Genomic DNA, 20,229 nt, shown 5'->3' on the forward strand with positions numbered 1-20,229 from the left:
ATTTCCTTGCATCTTCCTCCCTCTTTTCTGTCCACAGCTGTCCCTCCACTACCAGAAGAGTGCAAACACTGTGAGGGCATGAGCCGGTGCTCCTTCTTCCTACACTCCACACCCAGATCGTTTGCATCCAGCAGGTGCTTAGACCATATTTGTTTTGGAGGAATCACGATCTGGCGTGCTTACGCTTTTGCAGAGTCTCCCGGACTGCCCCTTGGAATGTCTTCAGGATTCCAGAGGCTAAAAATATCTTCCCAAAGCCACCACTGGCTTCCTTGTAAGGAGCTGGACTTAGCTGTGAGGCTGAAGGTTTGTGCCCACCAGGTGGCGCTCCACCCTTAAGTCTCCAGATGCCTTTTTTAGAAGAGGAAGGACTCTCTTCTCTCACTCTAAATGTTTATTCGGTTAGGTCCCCTGCTCACGGAGATAGTTTGTGCGGCACAACTTCGTCATCAGCCCCGCACCCAGATTCGGCCGCCAGCTGCCCGTCCTCACTCCAGCCCTTCTCAAGACTGGTACCCTGAGAACATTGAGAATGTCCCTCCAGGAGCTGCTGAGGGATGCTGAGAGGAAAGCCCCAGAATTGGCACCAGAAGACCTAGTTTTGAATCTTCACATTGATACTCGCTAGTTCTGTTTCTCCGAGCAAGCTACATAACTTTTCTGGATCCCTGTAATAACAGCTGAGAATAAAATACGGGAAAGTATATATAAGCACTTTGAATATGGACCTGGAGCCAGCCACGCCTGGGCTGCTCCGTCAGCTCCTTGAACATGTTCACCTCCCTTAACCCTCTGAATCCTGGGTTCCCCACCAGCAAATCAGAGTATATAGGAGCACCGGGCTGGCTCAGTTGGTATTGCATGTGACTCTTGATCTTGGGGTCAGTGAGCTCAAGCCCCACACTGGGCGTAGAGCTTACTTAAAAAAAAAAAGTGCCTAGAGGGGTTCCTTGGTGGCTCAGTCGGTTAAGTGTCCGACTTTGGCTCAGGCCACCATCTCGTGATTCGTGATTCCAGCCCCGCGTCGGGCTCTGTGCTGACAGCTCGGAGCCTGGAGCCTGCTTCAGATTCTGTGTCTCCCTCTCTCACTGCCCCTCCCCTGCTTGCACTCTGTCTCTCTCTCTCAAAAATAAATAAATGTTAAAATAAAATTAAAAAAAACTGTGCCTACAGTATAGTAGGCATTCAATTAACAATGATTGCATATATATTATGTATCCCTAGACCCTAAAATGGTGCCCAGTGTCTAACAGGTGTTTGACGTCCATGGCTGAAAGGATTTCACAGATGAGGAAACTGAGGCACAAAGCAGTTAAGTACCCCCCCATCCCCTCACCCCCAGCCCAGCATGAGGGAGTGGTGGAGCAGTGATGCATAGCCAGGCAGTCTGCCTCCAGGGTTTGCACCTAAGCCTCTATACTATGTCATCTCACACAGATACGATGTTTACTTCCCCTTTTATTCACTTAAGATATGCATTCGGAGCTTTCTCAAGTCCCTGGAGGCGGGGCTGTGTTGGCAGGGAGGGGCATTAGCCCCTGAGAAGCCACATAAACTTTCTCCCACCAGAAGTGACAGGCTGCTGGGAGACAGACCGGCTCACCAAGCCAGGGGGCCAGTGGACACGTCCCATGACCAGGAGATGAGGGACTAGTTCTGGAGGTAGGGTCAGCTGGGGGACGGAAATGTGCGTTGTCCCCAAGGTAAGAGGGCCCTCTCAGTTTCTTTGCGGTTCCCACAACTGAAGAGATGTGGAGGGGATCACGTTAGACCAATGAGGAGGAAACCTCACACGGGAGTCTTAAGATCAGCCACGCTAATCACTTAGGTGGCGGTCCCATGCCCAAGACAGACAACTTTGTATGAGGACAGGAATAAAGAGAGGGCATCAAGTTTCTGGGTCTTATTACCATTCTGGCTGGAGTAGTTAACTTCCAGCCAGATGGCAGGCTTTCTCCTCCCTGTAGAGTTGCCACGGGGGACCGGATTGCAGCCTGAGCAATCCACATAGAAGTGTCCCAATAAGGCCATACTTCTCAAAAAGCCCCTGAAATGAGAGTAAAGGAAGAAAAGAGAAAGTACTCACCAGGTTTGCACTGGTTCAGAGTCCAGATGAAAAGACTCGAAGCCCCCTGTTAAGGGCACCAAATGATGGGTTTTTGGGGTGATGATGGGGGTCTGTAGCCTATGGCCAAGAAAGAATTATTTTGTTTAAAATTTTTTTTCATGTTTATTATTTTTGAGAGAGAGAGAGAGAGAATGAGCAAGGGAGAGGCAGAGAGAAAGAGAGACACAGAATCTGAAGCAGGCTCCAGGCTCTGAGCTGTCAGCACAGAGCCCAACACGGAGCCCCAACTCACAAACCCCGATATCATGACCTGAGCCCCAGTCGGATGCTTAGCCGACCCAGCCACCCAGGTGCCCCAAGAAAGAATTCTTGAAGACATCTTTGGTGCAAAAAAAGGTGATTTCATTAAAGCACAGGGACAGGACCTGTGGGCAGGAGGAGCTGCACTGGGGTTGTGATGGGTAACTGATTACACACTCTCAGGTTGGGAGGGCGGCAGGGACAGCGTAAATCTCTAAGGAATTTTGGAAGCAGGATTTCCAGGACCTTGAGGGGCTAGCTGTTGTTAGGGAAACACCATTTATTAGTGTTTAGTAAAACCTCAGTCATGACAGCCTTCAGACGTATATCAGGGGGTCATAATCATAATACTATGATTGCCAGCACATACCTAGGCAGAGTTGAGATAAAAGAAGTTTCCAAAGGAATTTTTATATGTTAAAGAAGACTTACAGGATCCTGGAGGTTGGGATAATGTTAGGCCAAGATTGCCTTTTGCCCCTAGCAAAGTGTCACCATCAAGGCAGCTGAGCTCCTACAGGAGGGTCACTCTGCCTGTTTCAAGGACTTACCAATGGGCTGTCGACAGTAAGGGAATTTTTCATTTGCCTTTGTTTCCCACATCACTTAAGTGGGAAGCACTTCAACCCCCTTACATCTTGATGAGGGTGATATTAGGGCTCCAGGAAACGGACGCTACAGGTCTGGAGATAAGGCTGCGGATAAGATTAGCTTTTTCTTGCAGTTTACTAAGTTTTCCGTAAACTGAAGGAGACTCCTGTCCTGCATGACCGTGACCTCTGTCCGTCAGCCATTTGCTCTCTTTCCTTTCCCCTGTTCTTGGGCAGCCAGGAGTGTCCGAGGAATACCACGCACATCCCACCTGGCGGGGGGGTGGGGGGGGTTGGGGGCTGCTGTTAGCCTGTACTTTGCCCTCAGCTTGCCCCACACTCCCTCATCGCTACCACTCAGTCATCCACTCTGCTGACATTTACTGAGCCTCCTACATGCCAGGCAAAGGCAGATAGAGGTGACAGCCAACAGTTGCAACGTACCAGGCTCGAAGTACTGCAGAACTAATGGATGCACCCAGTGAGGGCCTGACGAGCCGGGAATCAACAGTGTGGGAGGCTGGACCAAAGGGAGGAGCATCTAAACCGGGCGCCGAAGGATAAGTAGGAGTTTGCCGGCCAAGTGCGGGCCTGGGGATGAAGGGCATTCTGAGCTTATTCGGGTGAACTTAAGAGGTTTGGTGGGGTTGGCATGCTGGGTGGGAGGGTGGGTAAGGGAAGAAAGTGGAAAACAAGGAAAGTGAAAGTCAGTTGGAGCCGTTTTGTGAAATCTGCCCCCAGAAGAGATAGAACTCTATCCCGTGGTCAGTGGAGGAAGCAGGGCAACAACGGGACTGTGCTTTAGAAAGATGTCACACAGTGCACAAAGGTTGGATGGGATGGAGAGAGAAGAGAGAGCAGCTGCGATTACCAGCTTCTTGTCTTAGCCCCTCTAGCTCTCATTTCTCCTCCTCGGTAAAACCAGGAAAATAATCGTGTGTATCTCTGAGGCTGTCTTGACGCTTAAATGGGCGTACAGGCAAAGGACGGTGTGAAGCATCATCAGCTCCCACCACCGGCCGTTTTGCCTAGCAGTTAAGCACACGGGCCTTGCTGTCTCTTACCCCAGGGTCTGTGTCCCGGCCATGTTGGGTAGCACATTTTTAATCTGGGCAACCCTGGACGGCAAGGAGGTTTGGAAAAAGTCGGATGGACCGACAGGACTTGGTTTTGTGGTGTGTGGGAGGGGCAGTGGAGCCTCTGGTGGGTGCCGGTCCCTTTCTCTGATGTCTGACAGCCCACGAGAAGTCCGAGGTGGACCCTGGTAGCATATTCCAGACGTCCATGTGAGCATGGATGTCAGCTCAACACCAGCACTGCTCTCCTCCAGCGGCAGGAAAAGACCAGGGGGCCCCGGGGGGCGCTGGGGCAAGAGAAAGTAGAAAGAAAGGGGCCCAGCGAGCGACAGGCTGAGAGAACGCTCCAGAAGACAGCTTTCCCCTCCGAAGCTGGACCGGAGCAGGGGAGGCCGGGCGGGCCGGGCGGGCAGGGCGGCCCCAGATGTGCCAAACTTGGCCGGGGCTGCCAGAGCGGAAGGCCCGCGGTCGGCTGGGGGGTGCGAGTGCCCTCCGCCGCGCCCCGGGGAGGAAGGAATCCGAGCTGGGAGTCTGGCGCCGGCAGAAAAGGGGGGCCGGGGTGGTGAGCGAGGCCCAAAAAGAGGTGGCTGGAAGCCTGGAGGAGCGAGCGGGGGTGGAGACGGGGAGGGGAAGGGGAAGGGCGGGTAGGAGGGGTGGAGAGAGGGAGGCAGAAAGAGAGGAGGGCTGTGGGGAGGAGAGAGGGGAGGAAGGGTGGGGAGAAGGGGAGAGGAAGCGCCGGGAGGTCTCGGAAGGACGCGCGGAGGCCGCCGCGGGCGCAGCGGGCACGTCGGCCGGGCCGCCCCCGCGAGCCGGGCGCCGCCATTCCGCTGCTCGGGGCGCCGCCGCCGCCGCCACCGCGCCCGGGGGCCATGCTCCCGCCGCCCCCGCGCCAGCCGCCGCCCCAGGCGCGCGCGGTCCGCGGGGCGGTGCGCCTGCAGCGGGCCTTCCTGCGCGGCCCGCTGGGCGTGCTGCGGCTGCTCCAGCTGCTGGCCGGCGCCGCCTTCTGGATCACCATCGCCACGAGCCGGTACCAGGGCCCCGTGCACTTCGCGCTCTTCGTGTCGGTGCTCTTCTGGCTGCTGACCCTGGGCCTCTACTTCCTCACGCTGCTGGGCAAGCACGAGCTGGTGCCAGTGCTGGGCTCGCGCTGGCTCGTGGTCAACGTGGCGCACGACCTGCTGGCGGCCGCGCTCTACGGCGCCGCGACGGGCATCATGATCTCCCAGACGCAGAGCCACAGCTACTGCAACCTCAAGGATTACCAGATGGCCTGCGCCTACCACGCCTTCCTGGCGGCCGCCGTCTGCGGCGGCCTCTGCCTCGGCCTCTACCTGCTCTCGGCGCTCTACGGCTGCTGCCGCCGCTACCAGGGGGAGCAGGAGGTGGCGTGAGCCGCCGCGCCGCGGGGCGGGGACCCTCCCGACACCGACGCCCCCGTCCTTCCTGCCGCCGCCGCCCCGCGCCCGTGCGCCCCGGCACCCACCCGTTGCCCCACGCTCCCGCCGCCGCCCGCGCCCAGGCGCCCTGGCCCTCAGTTCCCGCCCGACGGCCGCGCCGCCGCCCACGCCGTTCGTTTCCAGGGACCCGGGCAAGGCCACGTCCGAGGAGGTGGCCCCCACGCTCAGCCTGGCCGCCCGAAGCGAAACCTCGCGGTTCCTCGTTCCCTTCCCTGCCGAGAGCGAGACGTGTACAGGCGCCGCGTAGATCCGGGGGAGGCTCCCAATTGGAACGAGCGTTTGGCTGCGCCACTGCCCCCTCCTTCCCCACCCCGCGGTCGGAAGAGCACCTCCGTTCCCTGGCCCCTCTTCCAGCCTCGAGTGCCGTGAAGGGCAGGCTCGCAGCCGCGGGCGGAGCTGGGGACGGGCCTCCACGGGTCCTGGGACGAGCGAAGAGTTTTCGTTTTCGTTTGGGATTGTGTGAGCATCCAGCGCTGTCTGTGCTGTGACGTTGGGGTGGGGCCTGTCTGCAGAGGTGAGGATGGATTGGAAAGGCCCACGGGCTGCACCTTTGCACCTTTGGAGTCTTCTCTCCCTCTGCCTGCTCAGCCTTTGTCCTCGCGGTTCTTGGAGGCCAGGCCCAAATGCACACGACTTTCCCAGGCCTCACCTTACCAGCCTTCCTCTCAGGGGCTTCTACTCCACCCCCCCCCCACCTCCCAGTTTCTTTTTGCCTTAGGGATCCCACAGGACCGGAAGGAATGTCAGGGTGAGCCTCACCCCTTGCTCTTGGGAAAGCCGGAATAAGATTGGAACCCCGTTGCGGACTCCCATTAGAACCCTGTTTCCAGACTCCCAGTCCAGCAGTTTACATTAGAGCAGTGGGTGTTCCCAGGAGCCCTGGCTCAGGAGCTATCCTCTAAAAGGGGGCTTCACTGCCAAATGGGTTTCTCAAAGGTGCTATCTCCTCTTGGAGATTCACGAGGCTCGTTAGCATATCAAAGGTTCTGAGAAGTCCGGCTGTAAAAGAAGCCCAAGTAATTTAGTTTACAGTGTTAACTGCCTCTGGACCTGGACCAATTAGTTTTTGCCACCTAAGGCTTCCAAGCATCCCTGTGCGGGCCTGGCTGTCATTCATTCCTAAGGGATACAACCCACTGGCTACAGTATGATTGAAGATCTGGGGTGCTCCTTTTATTTACCAGGGAATTTCTGTAGCTGAGGGAGGGCCTGACCCAGTGAGGGAGAAGATGGCTGTCCCTGCCAGGCCCCTGAGAGACCTGGGAACTGGTGGATCTGAACATTCCTCTACATTGTTTGCAAAATGAAGCCAAAGTCATCCAGGTGGTTTCCAAGTCAATTGGAGCATTACCTGTAAGAGATGCTGGCATTGACTGTGACCAACTGGCGGGAGTGGGGCATAGTCACCAAAGAGAAGAAAACTCCCAAGCTGGGGTGAACAGCTGGCCCAGCCTCCGTAAGGTAAGGTGCTTCTTGATTTTTCTGGAGGGGTGATAGGCCTTGGAATGAAACACACAGAGCTCCCTTTTCTGAAAGTTAAGAGGTTTTTATTCAGAGCAAGTTGGGCAGGTGGCCACAGTGTCCCAAGAGTTGTGCTAATTCAGCCTTTATGCTAAATCCTTCAAAGATCTGCTCTTTGAAAAAGTTCAGCCACGTCTGGATTAGAAACTAGAATAGGGATGGCCAGAGTGTGTTTGCGTGAGTGTGTTTTTAAAGCCTAGGCAGAGAGGTGTGAGGCTTTGCTGTTGCATTTGTGAAGATCTGGATGGGAGTGTGGAGGGTCACAGCATCTATCCAGGGCTCCTTTGTGCCTGGCACTGCCTGAGGCACGTGCCATGTGTTTCGTTCTCTGAACAACCATACTGAGGTGAGTTCTGGTGCTCGCATGTTGCCTAGGAGGGAGGTGAGGCACAGAGAGGTTAAGTATCTTGCCCAGAGTCTCCCAGTTGGTGACTGGGGACCTCGGATCTGGACTCTGGCAGTTTGGTCTCTTCAGGACCGGGCTGGACTGTGTACAGTAGGGAGTCAATACGTGTTAGATGCTGTTAATATGGTTACTTTAAAAAAAAGTTGGGGTGAAGTATAAATATACATAGCATAAAATTGACCATTCAACCATTTTAAAGGGTACAATTGGGTGGCATTAAGCATTTTCACATTGTTGTGCAACTGTCACCCACCATCCATCTTCAGAACGGTTTTCATCTTGCAAAACTGAAACTCTGTCCCCGTGAAAATTGTGGTTATTTTTGTGGTTGTTGTTGTTACTGTTATCTTCTGCCCTTCGGGAAATCCTGGAACACCGAGCCCTTGGCTGTCTCATTTAGGCTGGAGTCCTGCTGCCTTACTCCGGGAGGGGCACCGGTTCCTTCAGCTTGCACCACTGGTGCCAGCCAGAGCCTGGGGCTGGGCTTTGCCGGGGTACTTGGAGGTGCGTGGGACGCCCAGTGACTTCGGTTCTTCTGTTGCAGGTTTCCACGTTGCTGAGGCCGTGGAGGTTCCCGTAGCCGGTCATGCGGTCATGCGACCTCTCCCCCCGGGCTTGCTTCCCTGGGCAGGGGACGCCTTTCTGGCCTGGGCCAGCAGAGGGCTGCGGAGTGGGGAGAGCCAACGACGACCTCTGCCCAGCAGCTTTCCGCCAACGCTATCCAGTGGGAGATCCGGGATGAGTGAAGATTCGTTTTACTGTAACACAAGAGAAATCCTGATTTTCCTTGTGCTGACTTACTTGGGCACGAGATTCCAGACACCTGGAACTGAGCCGTGCACCTCTGTGCTCTAAACAGTGGGGTTTGGCTCCAGCTTTTTTCTTTTTCTCTTTTTTCAGATCACCATTTAAGCTGCGTATTCAGCTCAGAACCAGCCCCCCGAGGATCTCTTCTTAGCCCCCCTGCTCACGGTGCTCTGTCTGTGGCCAGGCGACCTTACTCAGGAGTAGACATCTCCTAGGCCTTCCTTCATGCTACCTTATCCATCCAGATGTGCCTGAAACATTCCAGAGCTCACTGGCTCTTCTAGATGTGCCTTCCTGCTTGGCCTCCAGCTGCCTCTCGAGATGTGAGAAGGACCTGTAAAACGGCCCCCTCCCCCACCCCCACCCCCTCCTTCCCCTTGAGACCCTGTACCGTGGAAAGGGCTACCTGACCTGGCCCAGAATTTTTGAATACTGGAGGCAGTCTCATTGGCCTCCCTCATTAGACTCCAGGATTCAGTCCAGCCCGAGACCACTGTGGGCTCCTACCAGTCCAAAAGTCTAGGACCGCTTGCGGACCCAGGAAAGGAATTTTCTAGTGTTCTACAAAGGCCAATAGAGAGGGTGGGAGTGGGTGGGGTGAGGGCCGGTGGCGAAAGGGGACCAATGTGCCTCATTTAATAGTTTAGTTGTGATGACTAATTTGCTTTTCTGAATAAAGTTTGGTTTTTCTGATCTTGGTGTACGTGTCTTCCCTCCTGGCCTCCTGCAGTAACTCCGTGTACTGGGTGCTCCCGGCCTCCCTCCATCTTCTCATTATGCCGCACTGTCCTTTTGTCTGCCTCCCCAGCTTCCGATTTCCTTCTGGGAGGAAAAGAAACATGAGTTCATGGCTTTTCAGCGCACTTAGGGCAGGACACAGGGACCAAAGGGAAGAAAACTGCCTGTGTCTGCCCCTGACAAAAGCTGGTGGGAATTCCAGAGGCTCCTATCCTGGCTCTCAATGGTCCCTCTGTTGTCGGAAGCTCCACTGCCCAACTGGCAGGCACAGAATGACTGTGGTTATGGAGCCACAGAGTCCTGTTCTTATCCAACTCCGGTATTTTGCAGAAAGGGGAATGAACCCCAGGGTGGAGTGGCAGCTTGCCTCATGTCACAGAGCTGAGCGGGGTCTCTCGGGGCTCAGGCTCCGGTGCTCTGGCATTGCCTCCTGGACACACCCTACCTGCTTTCCTCTGGGTTCCAGCCACGCCCCGGTAAAGAGATGTTTTGGAAAGGGCAGGAAAGAGGAGTTAGCAGGCTTCCTTGCCAGCTGCTCCTTCCTGTGCCCTGAACCTGAAGTCTGCAGCCAGAACATAGTATAATACTGGCAGATTGCAAAACTCACTTAGAACAGCTCCAGGCAGGGATCTGACGCTGGGTGTGTTCACACACCCTTCATGGTTTGGATTTCCAAGGTTGAGCTGAGCATCTGACTTTGGCTCAGGTCATACGGTTCATGGGTTCGAGCCACGCGTTGGGCTCTGTGCCGACAGCTCAGAGCCTGGAGCCTGCTTCAGATTCTGTGTCTTGCTCTCTAGGCTCCTCCCCTGCTCATGCCCTGTCTCTCTCTCAAAAATAAATAAGCTGTAAAAAAAAGAAAAAAAATTATGCTTCTCCTTGCGTGACCTTGTTTGATCTAGTCAACAATCTTAATGGTTGGCATTGTCACCCCCAGTTAATGGGGAAATAGAGCCTCAGAAGAAGGGCCTTATCCATGGCCACACAGCTGACAGCGGTAGGACTGGGACTGGGAGGTAGATGTTCTCTCACTACCCTTGGCAGCTGGTAAGTCCTTTTTGTCCTCTGGCATCTCTGAAGTTTAGGTGGAGTTTGGTTTTCACTCTTGGAGACCAGGTGTTCAGGAATGGTCTAACCTGACATTTCCTGCTCATGGCGGGGGAGGGCACTTTGAAATAAGACAGTGCTCTTCAGGGACATAATTGAGCCCATTTGAGTCTGGGGAACCCGAGGGATTTGCTCATTTATGTCTATTACTTTTCCTGTTTTTCTAGGGATGGGGGTGGGGTGGTCAGTGGTGAAAAAGGAAAGCTAATAAACCTACATTTTCAGGGATAAAAGGGAAGAGCAGGGGTGTGAGAGAGAAAGGTCTGGTTAGCACCATTGATTTACATTTTTATTGTTTTATTTGTTACAGTCGTTACTTGTAAAATAAAGTACCAATATATACCCATTAAAAAAAATTAAACTATACAGAAGGATACAAAGTAAAAAGAGAAGCCGTTCAATCATCCTAATCTCAAACCCTAGAGATAAACCATTGCTAACTATTAATTCCCCTTCTTTAATTTTTATAACTAATGAAACTTATATGGATCTGTGTGCACACACGTGTGTACATATATACATTAGACTCTTCTACAACTTGCTCTTTAAAATTAATGATAATATAATTCTAACCCTTTCTTTTTTTTTTTTTAATTTTTTTTTTTCAACATTTATTTATTTTTGGGACAGAGAGAGACAGAGCATGAACGGGGGAGGGGCAGAGAGAGAGGGAGACACAGAATCGAAACAGGCTCCAGGCTCTGAGCCATCAGCCCAGAGCCCGACGCGGGGCTCGAACCCACGGACCGCGAGATCGTGACCTGGCTGAAGTCGGACGCTTAACCGACTGCGCCACCCAGGCGCCCCTAATTCTAACCCTTTCTAAATGTCCTTGCAAATAGTCAGGGACTGCCAAGAATTTTTTTGTACTTTCTGGAATCTTTGTAAATTTCTCACATTGGTTAACTTTGTCACTCCCTTGGCTGCTTCCTGTAGAGAGCTTAGTAAAACCCTTAAAAGGGGGTGGGTCCTCTTTTACAGATGAGTGAATGGAGGCTTAGGAGGGGATGGGACTCTCCAGGTCTGTGCTCTCTGTACCCCAACACGGCCAAGAGTAGCAAGGAGCAGAAGGACCACCGGGGTGGCTGCATTCCACTTCATAGCCAGTCTTGGGGGAGAGGAACACCAGGGACCAGGGTGAGGGGACAGCTGAAAAGAAGTGGGGAGGGCCTGAGGCTCTCTGGGCCCTGTAAGGCAAGGGAGAGGTATGTTGGGGAGGTGGCCAGAACCCAGAGGAGGGCACCTGGCAGAGCCAGCAGGAAGGTGTGGAACACCCACACGAAATCCCGGTTAGGTTCCTCATCTAGGTTCCATTTTGCTGCCCCGTCCCACAACCCCATTCCTTTTGAACTGGATGGCTATTTGGGATGCCACAGGCACCAAGGCTGTGATGGTCCCTCCTCAGCACTGAGATTAGGGCAAGCTTCCAGAGTCAGTTCCTCTGCAGGCTCTTATCTGTATCTCCCCCAGGCTGAATGCAGGGTCTCCTTGCTGCCGTCTCCAGGAGTCCTGATAGGGCGCTCTGATGCCCCATTTTGTAAAGTGCTTCTTCTTCCTCTTCTTCTTCTCCTTTTCCTTTTCCTCCTCCTCTGTCTTCTTTTAAGTTTATTAATTAATTTATTTGGAGAAACGGAGAGAGCTCAAACAGGGAAAGGGCAGAGAGAGAAAAGGAGAGAATCCCAAGCAGAGCCCAGTTCGGGGCTCGAACTCACAAACTATGAGATCAAGAGTCAGATGCTTAACGACTGAGCCTCCCAGGCACTGCATAAAGTACTTCTGAGTCAAGGTTGGCAAGAGGGGAGAAAGGGAGCTAACTTGCCAAAGTGGCTGCAATGAACCAAGAACAAGGAGAATGAATACCTCATATAACATCTCTTAGCAACCTCACAAGCCCAAGAAGTATTAAATACCTCCATTTGCTAGACGTGGAGATAGGCTCAGAAGGGTAAGCTGATTTCCCCAGGTCACTTGACTCAAGTGACAGTAACAAGATTCAAACTCAAGTCTGTGCTACCATGCCATGCTGTTTCAGAGGATTTCCCAGCAGAAAAACTGTTTCTTCCTGCCATCCAAAGACCCTATCTAGAGCTACGCTGGAGTTTGAATAGTTTATATTTTGAGCTAAGGCAGGCAGGAAAGCCTGTGAAGAAAGTTATATCGTTACAAATCCAAATTATGTCAGTTACTCTCTTCTCAGTAGACGATGAAGTTAGGTTTAATCAGCTCCCTATGCTGAAACCACGCTCCGGATTCCTGGGGACAGTCTCTCTGTCTGCCTGATGTAAGAAGGACTAAGACTGCCCCTGCACTCAGCCCCCCCTTCCTCTTGAGGCCTCATGCGGTACGTATGGCCACCTGACCTGATCCCAAACGTGGATACAGAACCCTCTGCCTTTCGAAATCTTGTTCTGTGCTCTGTGCTGTCTCCTGTGTTCCCCTGGGCAGTTAATATGACTGGCTCTGATTTTTAGGTGAGCTCATCCTGTGATGTCAGAAGTGAGGCCAATCTCTTATTGTCTGCTCCTAGGCCTTTTACTAAAACTCTTCATGTCACTTTCATCACTTACTACATGGAGTTAACGCGGGTGGCTACCTCACTGGTCTGTGGGAAGGGCTCACTGAGACGATGCACCCAGATCAGAGCGCCTGGTGACTGATCACTGCAGGTCAGCTCTCAGCTATGTAACATTGACCTGGAGAGGGGAGGAGGGCTTCAGATATAATGCTTATAAAATGCTGAGCCTGAGCCACAGTAAGTGCTCACAAATGTTAGTTCCCTTCTCCCCGACTCCACCCTGGCTCTCTCCCCACCTGAGAAATGACAATCTCACCAGCCATGGATTGATCCCTCTACTGTTCTTTCTTGCGTTCAGATTTGAATTTTCTTTTTTTTTTCTTTTTTTAAATTTTTTTTTAACGTTTTTATTTATTTTTGGGACAGAGAGAGACAGAGCATGAACGGGGGAGGGGCAGAGAGAGAGGGAGACACAGAGAATCGGAACAGGCTCCAGGCTCTGAGCCATCAGCCCAGAGCCCGACGCGGGGCTCGAACTCACGGACCGCGAGATCGTGACCTGGCTGAAGTCGGACGCCTAACCGACTGCGCCACCCAGGCGCCCCAAGATTTGAATTTTCTTGAAAGACAGCACAGAAGTGTTAAAGATTAGTTATCTGTGTGAAGGTCGGGACCTTCTTCTTTTCCCGAGGATCCAAGGGCCTTCTTTGCTTTCCTTTTTATTTATTGCTTTTTCCAAAGTCCTGGGAGCCTGCTTTGTGCTCCAAGCCGTATCCCCTTCTGCCTCCTTTTGGCCTGGAAGGAGGACTCCCTATTCTCATCTAGTTTCTTTAAGTTCTAGTCTATCTAGAGAGAGATGAGCTGATCATGGATTCTCAGTGCCAGCAGTGAGATGTTCACAGACTCCCCTCATTATGTTTGCAGGCTGCTTCATGTGTTTGCAGTCAAATCAAACTTTGTCCAGGTGCGGGGGGCGGTGGGTGTTTCTAAGTGGTTGGCTTCCCTAGCTATTTCGTATCTGGGTATTTCACAACATGTCTTTCCTCACTTCCCTGGTAAACTGTAAACTTTGCTGTATTTATTGGCTTGTCACCTTCTCCTCCCAGCCATCCCTAGGAACCTGCAGGGTTTGTTTTTTCTTTTCAGTTAAAATGATGAACTCCTGGGGCGCTGGCTTGGTTGGTAGAGCATGTGACTCTTGAATTTGGGGTTGTTAAGTTCAAGCTCCTTGTTGGATGTAGAGATTACTTAAAAATAAGGTGCCAGAAGACCTAGTTGATGGAGTGTTTTTGTAGTGACCATGATAGTAATGACAATACTATTGTCGATAATGGCATTAGTAGTAATAAAGATTACACAATGTCCCTGTATTCTTGTATTCACAGTTTGCAAAGTATTTTTACATCATTATTTCATCCCATCCTTATATGAACAGATAAACAGTTCAGATAATAACTGCATTTTGTAGGGGCGCCTGGGTGGCTCCATCAGTTAAGCATCTGACTTCGGCTCAGGTCATGATCTCACGGTTGATGAGTTCCAGCCCCACATGGAGTAAGCTTGAGCCCCGCTTCACGTGAGCCCCGTGTCACGTGAGCCCCACTTCTCTCTTACCCCTGTCTGCCCCTCACTCACTTGCCCTCCTTTCTCTAAAAAAAAAAAAAATAACTGCATTATGTAGATGATGCTCAGAAGGGTGAAGTGTTTGCCTAGATATTTCTTTTTTTTTTTTTTTTAATTTTTTTTTTCAACGTTTATTTATTTTTGGGACAGAGAGAGACAGAGCATGAACGGGGGAGGGGCAGAGAGAGAGGGAGACACAGAATCGGAAACAGGCTCCAGGCTCTGAGCCATCAGCCCAGAGCCCGACGCGGGGCTCGAACTCACGGACCGCAAGATCGTGACCTGGCTGAAGTCGGACGCCCAACCGACTGCGCCACCCAGGCGCCCCGATATTTCTTTTTTTAAACAGGTTTATTAGGATATACTTGATGCACATTAAACTGCCCATAGTTTAAATGTACACTTTGATAATTTTTGACATACGTATACACTCATGAAATCATCACCACAATTAAGACAGTACATATATCCACTGTGTTTTTTATTTTTTTTATTTTTTTATTAAAGTAATCTCTACACCCATCATGGGGCTAAAACTCACAACCCTGAGACCAAGAGTCCCATGTTCCACCCACTGAGCCAGCCGGGCGCCCTGACATTAAACATATCCATAATGCCCAAAAGCTCCCTTGTGCCCCTTGATAATTCCGTCCCATCTCCCCTACCCCCAAGCAACCACTGATCTACTTTATGTGACTATAGATTAGTTTATATAAACATAATATATATGTATGGTATATGCTTTTTTTTTTTTTTTCTGGGCGGAAGGGGAGGTATTTGGCTTCTTTTAACGCAATAATTTTGAGATTCATTCATGGTACTATGGTAATAATAGTTCATTCATTCCTATTGCTGAGTATCATTCCATTGTATGAATATATTATAATTTGTTTATCCATCCTCCTGTTGATGGACATTTGTGTTGCTGCAAAATTTTGGTTATTGCAAGTAAAGCTGCTGTGAACGTTCAGGTACCAAGCTTTGTGTGGACATATGACTTCATTTCTCTTGTATAAATAGCTAGCGGTGGAAGGGTCAGTCACATGGTAGGTGTACTTTTATTGTTTTTAAATTGGCTATGTTCAGGTGATACTGTTTGTGTGTGTGCACTATTATCTGGCACTTGTAACAGTGATGGTAATTCTGGACTCACAAATAAATTGAGAAGGTTTCCATCTTGTTCTGTTTGGAATAGTTTAACTATATCATTTTATTGATGGGCTTGATAAAAATTGTCTACAAAATAATCTGGGCCTGATGCCATTGAGGAAGTTTATTTGTTAATTTTTTTCTTTTTAAAAAAAATGTTTTAATGTTTATTTTTGAGAGAGAGAGAGAGAGAGAGAGAAAGAGAAAGAGAGAGAGAGCAGTGGAGGGGCAGAGAGAGAGGAAGACACAGAATCCAAAGCAGGCTCCAGGCTCTGAACTGTCAGCACAGAGCCCGATGTGGGGCTCGAACCCACAAACTGTGAGATCAGGACCTGAGCCCAAGTTGGGCGCTGAACCAACTGAGCCACCCAGGTGCCCTTGTTAATTCTTTCAATTTCTGTAATGGTTAATGGTCTATTCAGGGTTTTTGGTGGGTTACCTACTGCAGTCCACTGGTAGCATATTTACTCAAGTAGTCTCCCATCTAATTCTCCAATTTGTAATTAGAACTTTTTTTCTTTAAAGTAATGTCTACGCCTAATATGGGGCTTGAACTTACAACCTTGAGATCAAGAGTTGTGTGCTCTACGAATTGAGCCAGCCAGGTGACTGTAGAATTAGAACTTTTTGAGGGAAGAATTCCAGGCTATTCATTTCTATATTCCCCATGAAAGGCACATAATAAATAGCCATTCAGTGGAATAAATGAATATTGATGTTTAATGGCTGTAATAAATATCTCCCAACAATTCAGTAGCTTAATTTAATAAAAATCTCTTTGTTATTCACGTACAAATCTATTCCTCACCTAACTGTCCATTGTGGGTATCTCAGGTCAGTGGGAGCCTTCCCACTGTGATGATTCAGGATTCAGGCTCCTTCCACTATGTGGCCTGGCCATTCCCTCTGCGTTGAGCTGGCGTTTGGGAGAAGAGAGGAAGGAGTAGGTTTCTGACTTTTAAATGCCTTGGTCTAGAAGTGACACTCAATGCTTCCATTCACGTCCTTTGGTGAGTCACGTGACCCAATCTATATGCTGCAGGGGGGCTGGGAAATGTAGTTCCTGGCTGGGCCTCGGCTGCCCAGCTGCAACTCTATACCATGAAGTGGCGAAAGAGACTTTTTAGTGGACAGTTAACTGTCTCCTTCACAGGAGGCCACAAAGTTTTATTGCTGAGGTTTTTCACTGCTTTGCTCTGTGAAGCTTTTTTTCGCTTGTGTTTGATGAATGGCTGTTTTCATGGCTGCCAAGAGCTATTGAGTAAGAATGTAACTGCAGACATTCATTTCCTTGCTGTGTTTGTCTGACAACTCACTGTCTCACAGCTGGAAAACTCATTACTCATGGGTACTTCTTTCCCAGGTACAAGAACATAAAGATGTATTTATTGAACTCTTTTCAGAGCAATGGCGATGAGCTATTAATCAAAAACTATACTCAAATATTAAGTGTAAATACTAGAGAAAATGCAAATATTAAAGACAACCTAAAAATACATACCAGTCAAGTATTTCATTTCACTCACTTTTTAATTGAAATATAATTCATATAACACAAGATTTCACACAACATAACATAAAAAGTCTCATTTTTAAAGTGTACAATTCAGGGGTTTTAGTATACTCACAACGTTGTGCAACCATCACCACTATCCAATTCCAGAACATTTCCATCATTCCAAGAAGAAACCCTGTAACTGTTAGAAGTCACTCCCAGTTCCTGCCCCTCCCTCTCACCCCCAGTGCCTGGCAACCGCTAATATACTTTCTGTCTCCATAGGTTTGTCTGTTGTGAACATTTCATGTAAATAGATTCAAACAACACGTGGCCTTTGTGTCAGTTTCTTTCATGCAGCATACCGTTTTCAAAGTACATCCTTGTTGTAGCTCGTACGAATACTTCATTTCTTTTTGCAGCTGATTTAATATTTCATTGAATGGATATATTCCACTTTGTTTACACATCAATCTTTCATTTAAAGGTTTTTAATTGTGGGGGCCTGGCTGGCTCAGTCCATTAAGTGTCCGACTTTTGATTTTGGCTCAGGTCATGATCTCAACGGGCGTGGGATCAAGCCTCATGTCAGGCTGAGCGTGTGGGCCCTGCCTGGGATTCTCTATCTCCTTCTCTCTGTCCCTACCCTGCCTGCACACTGTCTCTCTCAAAATAAATTAAATAAATATTAAGGAATTTTAATTGTGGCCAGATACATATAAAATGTACCATCTTAACCATATTTTAAGTGTTCAGTTCAGCAGTATTAAAGTATGTTCACATTGTTTGTGCAGCCATCTCCAAACACTTCTCATCTTGCAAAATTGACAGTCGATTTCCATTAAACAATAACACCCCATTCTCCCCTCCCTCCAGCCCCTGGCATTTGTATTCTACTTTCTGTCTCTATGAATTTGACTACTTTAGGGACCTTGTGTAAGTGGAATTGTACAAACTTGTTGTTTTGTGGCTGGCTTATTTCACTTAGCATTCATGTCCTCAAGGTTCATTCATGTTGTAGCATGTGTCAGAATTTTCCTACTTTTTCAAGGCTGAATAATCGTTTATTGTGTGTGTATATATATATATATATATATATATATATATATATATTTGTTTATCCCTGCATATTTTATCTGTGCATTCATTAATGGACACTTGGGTTACTTCTACATTCCTGGTTATTGTGAATAACGCTGCTATAAACATGGGCGCATAAATATCTCTTCGAGATCCTACTTTCAGTTCTCCTGGGTATATACTCAGAAGTGCCATTGCTGGATCATTTAATTTTTTGAGGATATGACATGTCGTTTCCCATAGAGGCTGCACTATTTACATTTCCAACAATGGTGCACAAAGGGTCCAGTTTCTCCACATCCTCACCAACACTTGTTATTTTCTCTGTTTAATTCATTTATTTAAAAATAAGCATACATTGAATACTTACTGTGCCAAAGCTCTATACTTGGCAGAAACTGGGGCTGCCAGGATTTTAAGTTTCAGTTTCTCTGCTCTCCCGAACAAAGGGGGGGGGATTATAGACACAGGTTGAAATGCAAAGTGATAGGTGCTTAATAGGGATGGATCAGAGTTCTGTGTAAACACAGAGGAGGAAATGAGAAATTATTTGGGGAAAGCTTCACAAAGGACTTGACATTCAAGCTGGATGTTCAAAGGTCTGCAGGAGGAGGTCAGGTGGAGGAGGAAGGATATTCTAAGCCCACAGAGCAGCACATAGCAGCAGCTAGCCTCCAATATGGCCTCCAGGATGGCCCCAATGACTACCTCCTGGCAGTCATGCTCTTGTATAAGCCTCCCATTATACATTGGGACATTGAATAGTTCTGACCTGTAAAACCAGTAGGATGTTGTGAAAATGACAGTGTGTCCTTCTGAGGATATATCATAGATCTTGTGGCTCCCTCTTGGATCTCTTGCTCTGGAGGAAGTCAGCCACCATGCCAAGAGGACGCTCAAGAGGCCTTTTGGAGAGTGCCAAGCCGTGGGGAATTGAAACCTCTTCCCAGCCTATCAGCGTAAGAATGCCAGCATCAACTTGTTAGCAGTGCAAGGAAGCCACTGTGGAAGCCAGTCCCCCAGCCTCATCAAGCCTTCAGATGATAGCAGCCCTGTCCAACATCTGACTGCAGTCTCACGAAAGCTGGAGCCAAAACCGCCCACGAAGCCACTCTCCATTTCCTGACCAAAATCACCCAAAAGCCAAACACCAGTGTGAGAAAATATATATTTATTATTGTTTTAAACCAGTAAGTTTTGAAATAATTTGTTACACAGAATGAAATAACGAGTAACGCTCAAAGCATGACAAAATCTAGCGTGCGGTGGAAATGGTGGCAGGAAAGGCCACAGACAGAAACTCCCAAATTCAAAGGCAGCTCTGAAACCCCAAGGTTTATGTAAGAGTGGGTGAGGGAGCCATCTGGTGGAGGTAAGCTGCTTAGACATTCTCTTCTCTCCCCACTCCTATTTTCCAGCTTGTTCTACCTAGCATTTCCCACTAGTATTTCTCCAAGGGCCACAGTGAGGTTTATGAGTCAATCATGTGGGTCATACACACTGTCGCTTAGAGATGCAAAGACTAACATCTGGAAAATGTCAAGTTATTACTTATATTCTTTTACTGGTTTGTTCTCCTTCAGTCTGTTTCACTTATCAGTGGCACTAGGATTTGGAGCAAAGAATGAAGACTCAGAATGTTGGAGAAGGGAAACAAGGAACTGGGAGAACTTCATTATACTAAATTCAGAGGTAGATTCTCAAAAGCAGAATCCAGCTGACCAGTCTCTAATTACCAAGGGAAGTCTTTGTTCATCGATATTGGCCATGACTGTTGTCCCTTTCTGGCCTATAGAGCCTTCTTGTATCCTCCAGTGTTCCCCCGGAATAATGCCTAGTTCTTAAATAATATCTCTCAATTGCAGAGCTGCCAGAAGAGAGAACCAATTATACTACTAGCCACAGCCAGTGTGAGACCAGTGATCCAGGCCCACTCAAGGAGGAGCTGCAAAGACACTAAAATTTACCTTCGGAGTAAATTACTGATGGTGAAATTTCAGGTAGTTAAGATATTAAAGAAAAAAAAATCTTTCTATACTTCCCCTGGACTCACCCTAAAGGAGCAGAGGCAGAGTGCAGCCGACAAGCCTGACCTAGACACAAAGCCTCCTCTGAGAAGGGAGAGGATTTCTGAACATAGCTTGGTCCGGGCGGTGATTTCGAATCTGTTCACAGTCTAGCTGTTTGGAAGGGAAAGTGATAGTTTCCAGTTGGGGCAATCAAGGAAGGGGTACAGACATTTGACTCCTGCTTATACGAATCGGTTCGATTTGTACCAGAGTGGAGAGATGCGTGAC

At 49.2% G+C, this 20,229-nt stretch overlaps 1 protein-coding gene across 2 annotated transcripts; it reads left to right on the forward strand.

The window, feature by feature from the left end:
• The first annotated feature begins 4,903 nt into the window (after positions 1 to 4,903).
• Positions 4,904 to 8,918, forward strand: MARVELD1 (MARVEL domain containing 1). Of its 2 annotated transcripts, XM_047073255.1 has the most exons (3): positions 4,904 to 6,952; positions 7,963 to 8,178; positions 8,319 to 8,918. In XM_047073255.1, exon 1 carries the CDS (start codon positions 4,904 to 4,906, stop codon positions 5,423 to 5,425), a length of 522 nt encoding a protein of 173 aa, XP_046929211.1. In that variant the 3' UTR covers positions 5,426 to 6,952; positions 7,963 to 8,178; positions 8,319 to 8,918. The 2 variants fall into 2 exon arrangements, with proteins under 2 accessions (XP_046929211.1, XP_046929210.1); XM_047073254.1 differs by having other exon boundaries at positions 7,963 to 8,918.
• Positions 8,919 to 20,229: the final 11,311 nt, after the last annotated feature.

This window comes from Lynx rufus, unplaced genomic scaffold, assembly GCF_022079265.1.
Source record: "Lynx rufus isolate CCGP_SWC_20201006 ecotype Redwood Valley unplaced genomic scaffold, mLynRuf1.p SCAF_11, whole genome shotgun sequence".
NCBI lineage: Eukaryota > Metazoa > Chordata > Mammalia > Carnivora > Felidae > Lynx > Lynx rufus.

Excerpts from the sequence above, each read along its gene's own strand:
- MARVELD1 (XM_047073254.1), top strand. The coding sequence starts at position 4,904 with ATGCTCCCGCCGCCCCCGCGCCAGCCGCCGCCCCAGGCGCGCGCGGTC.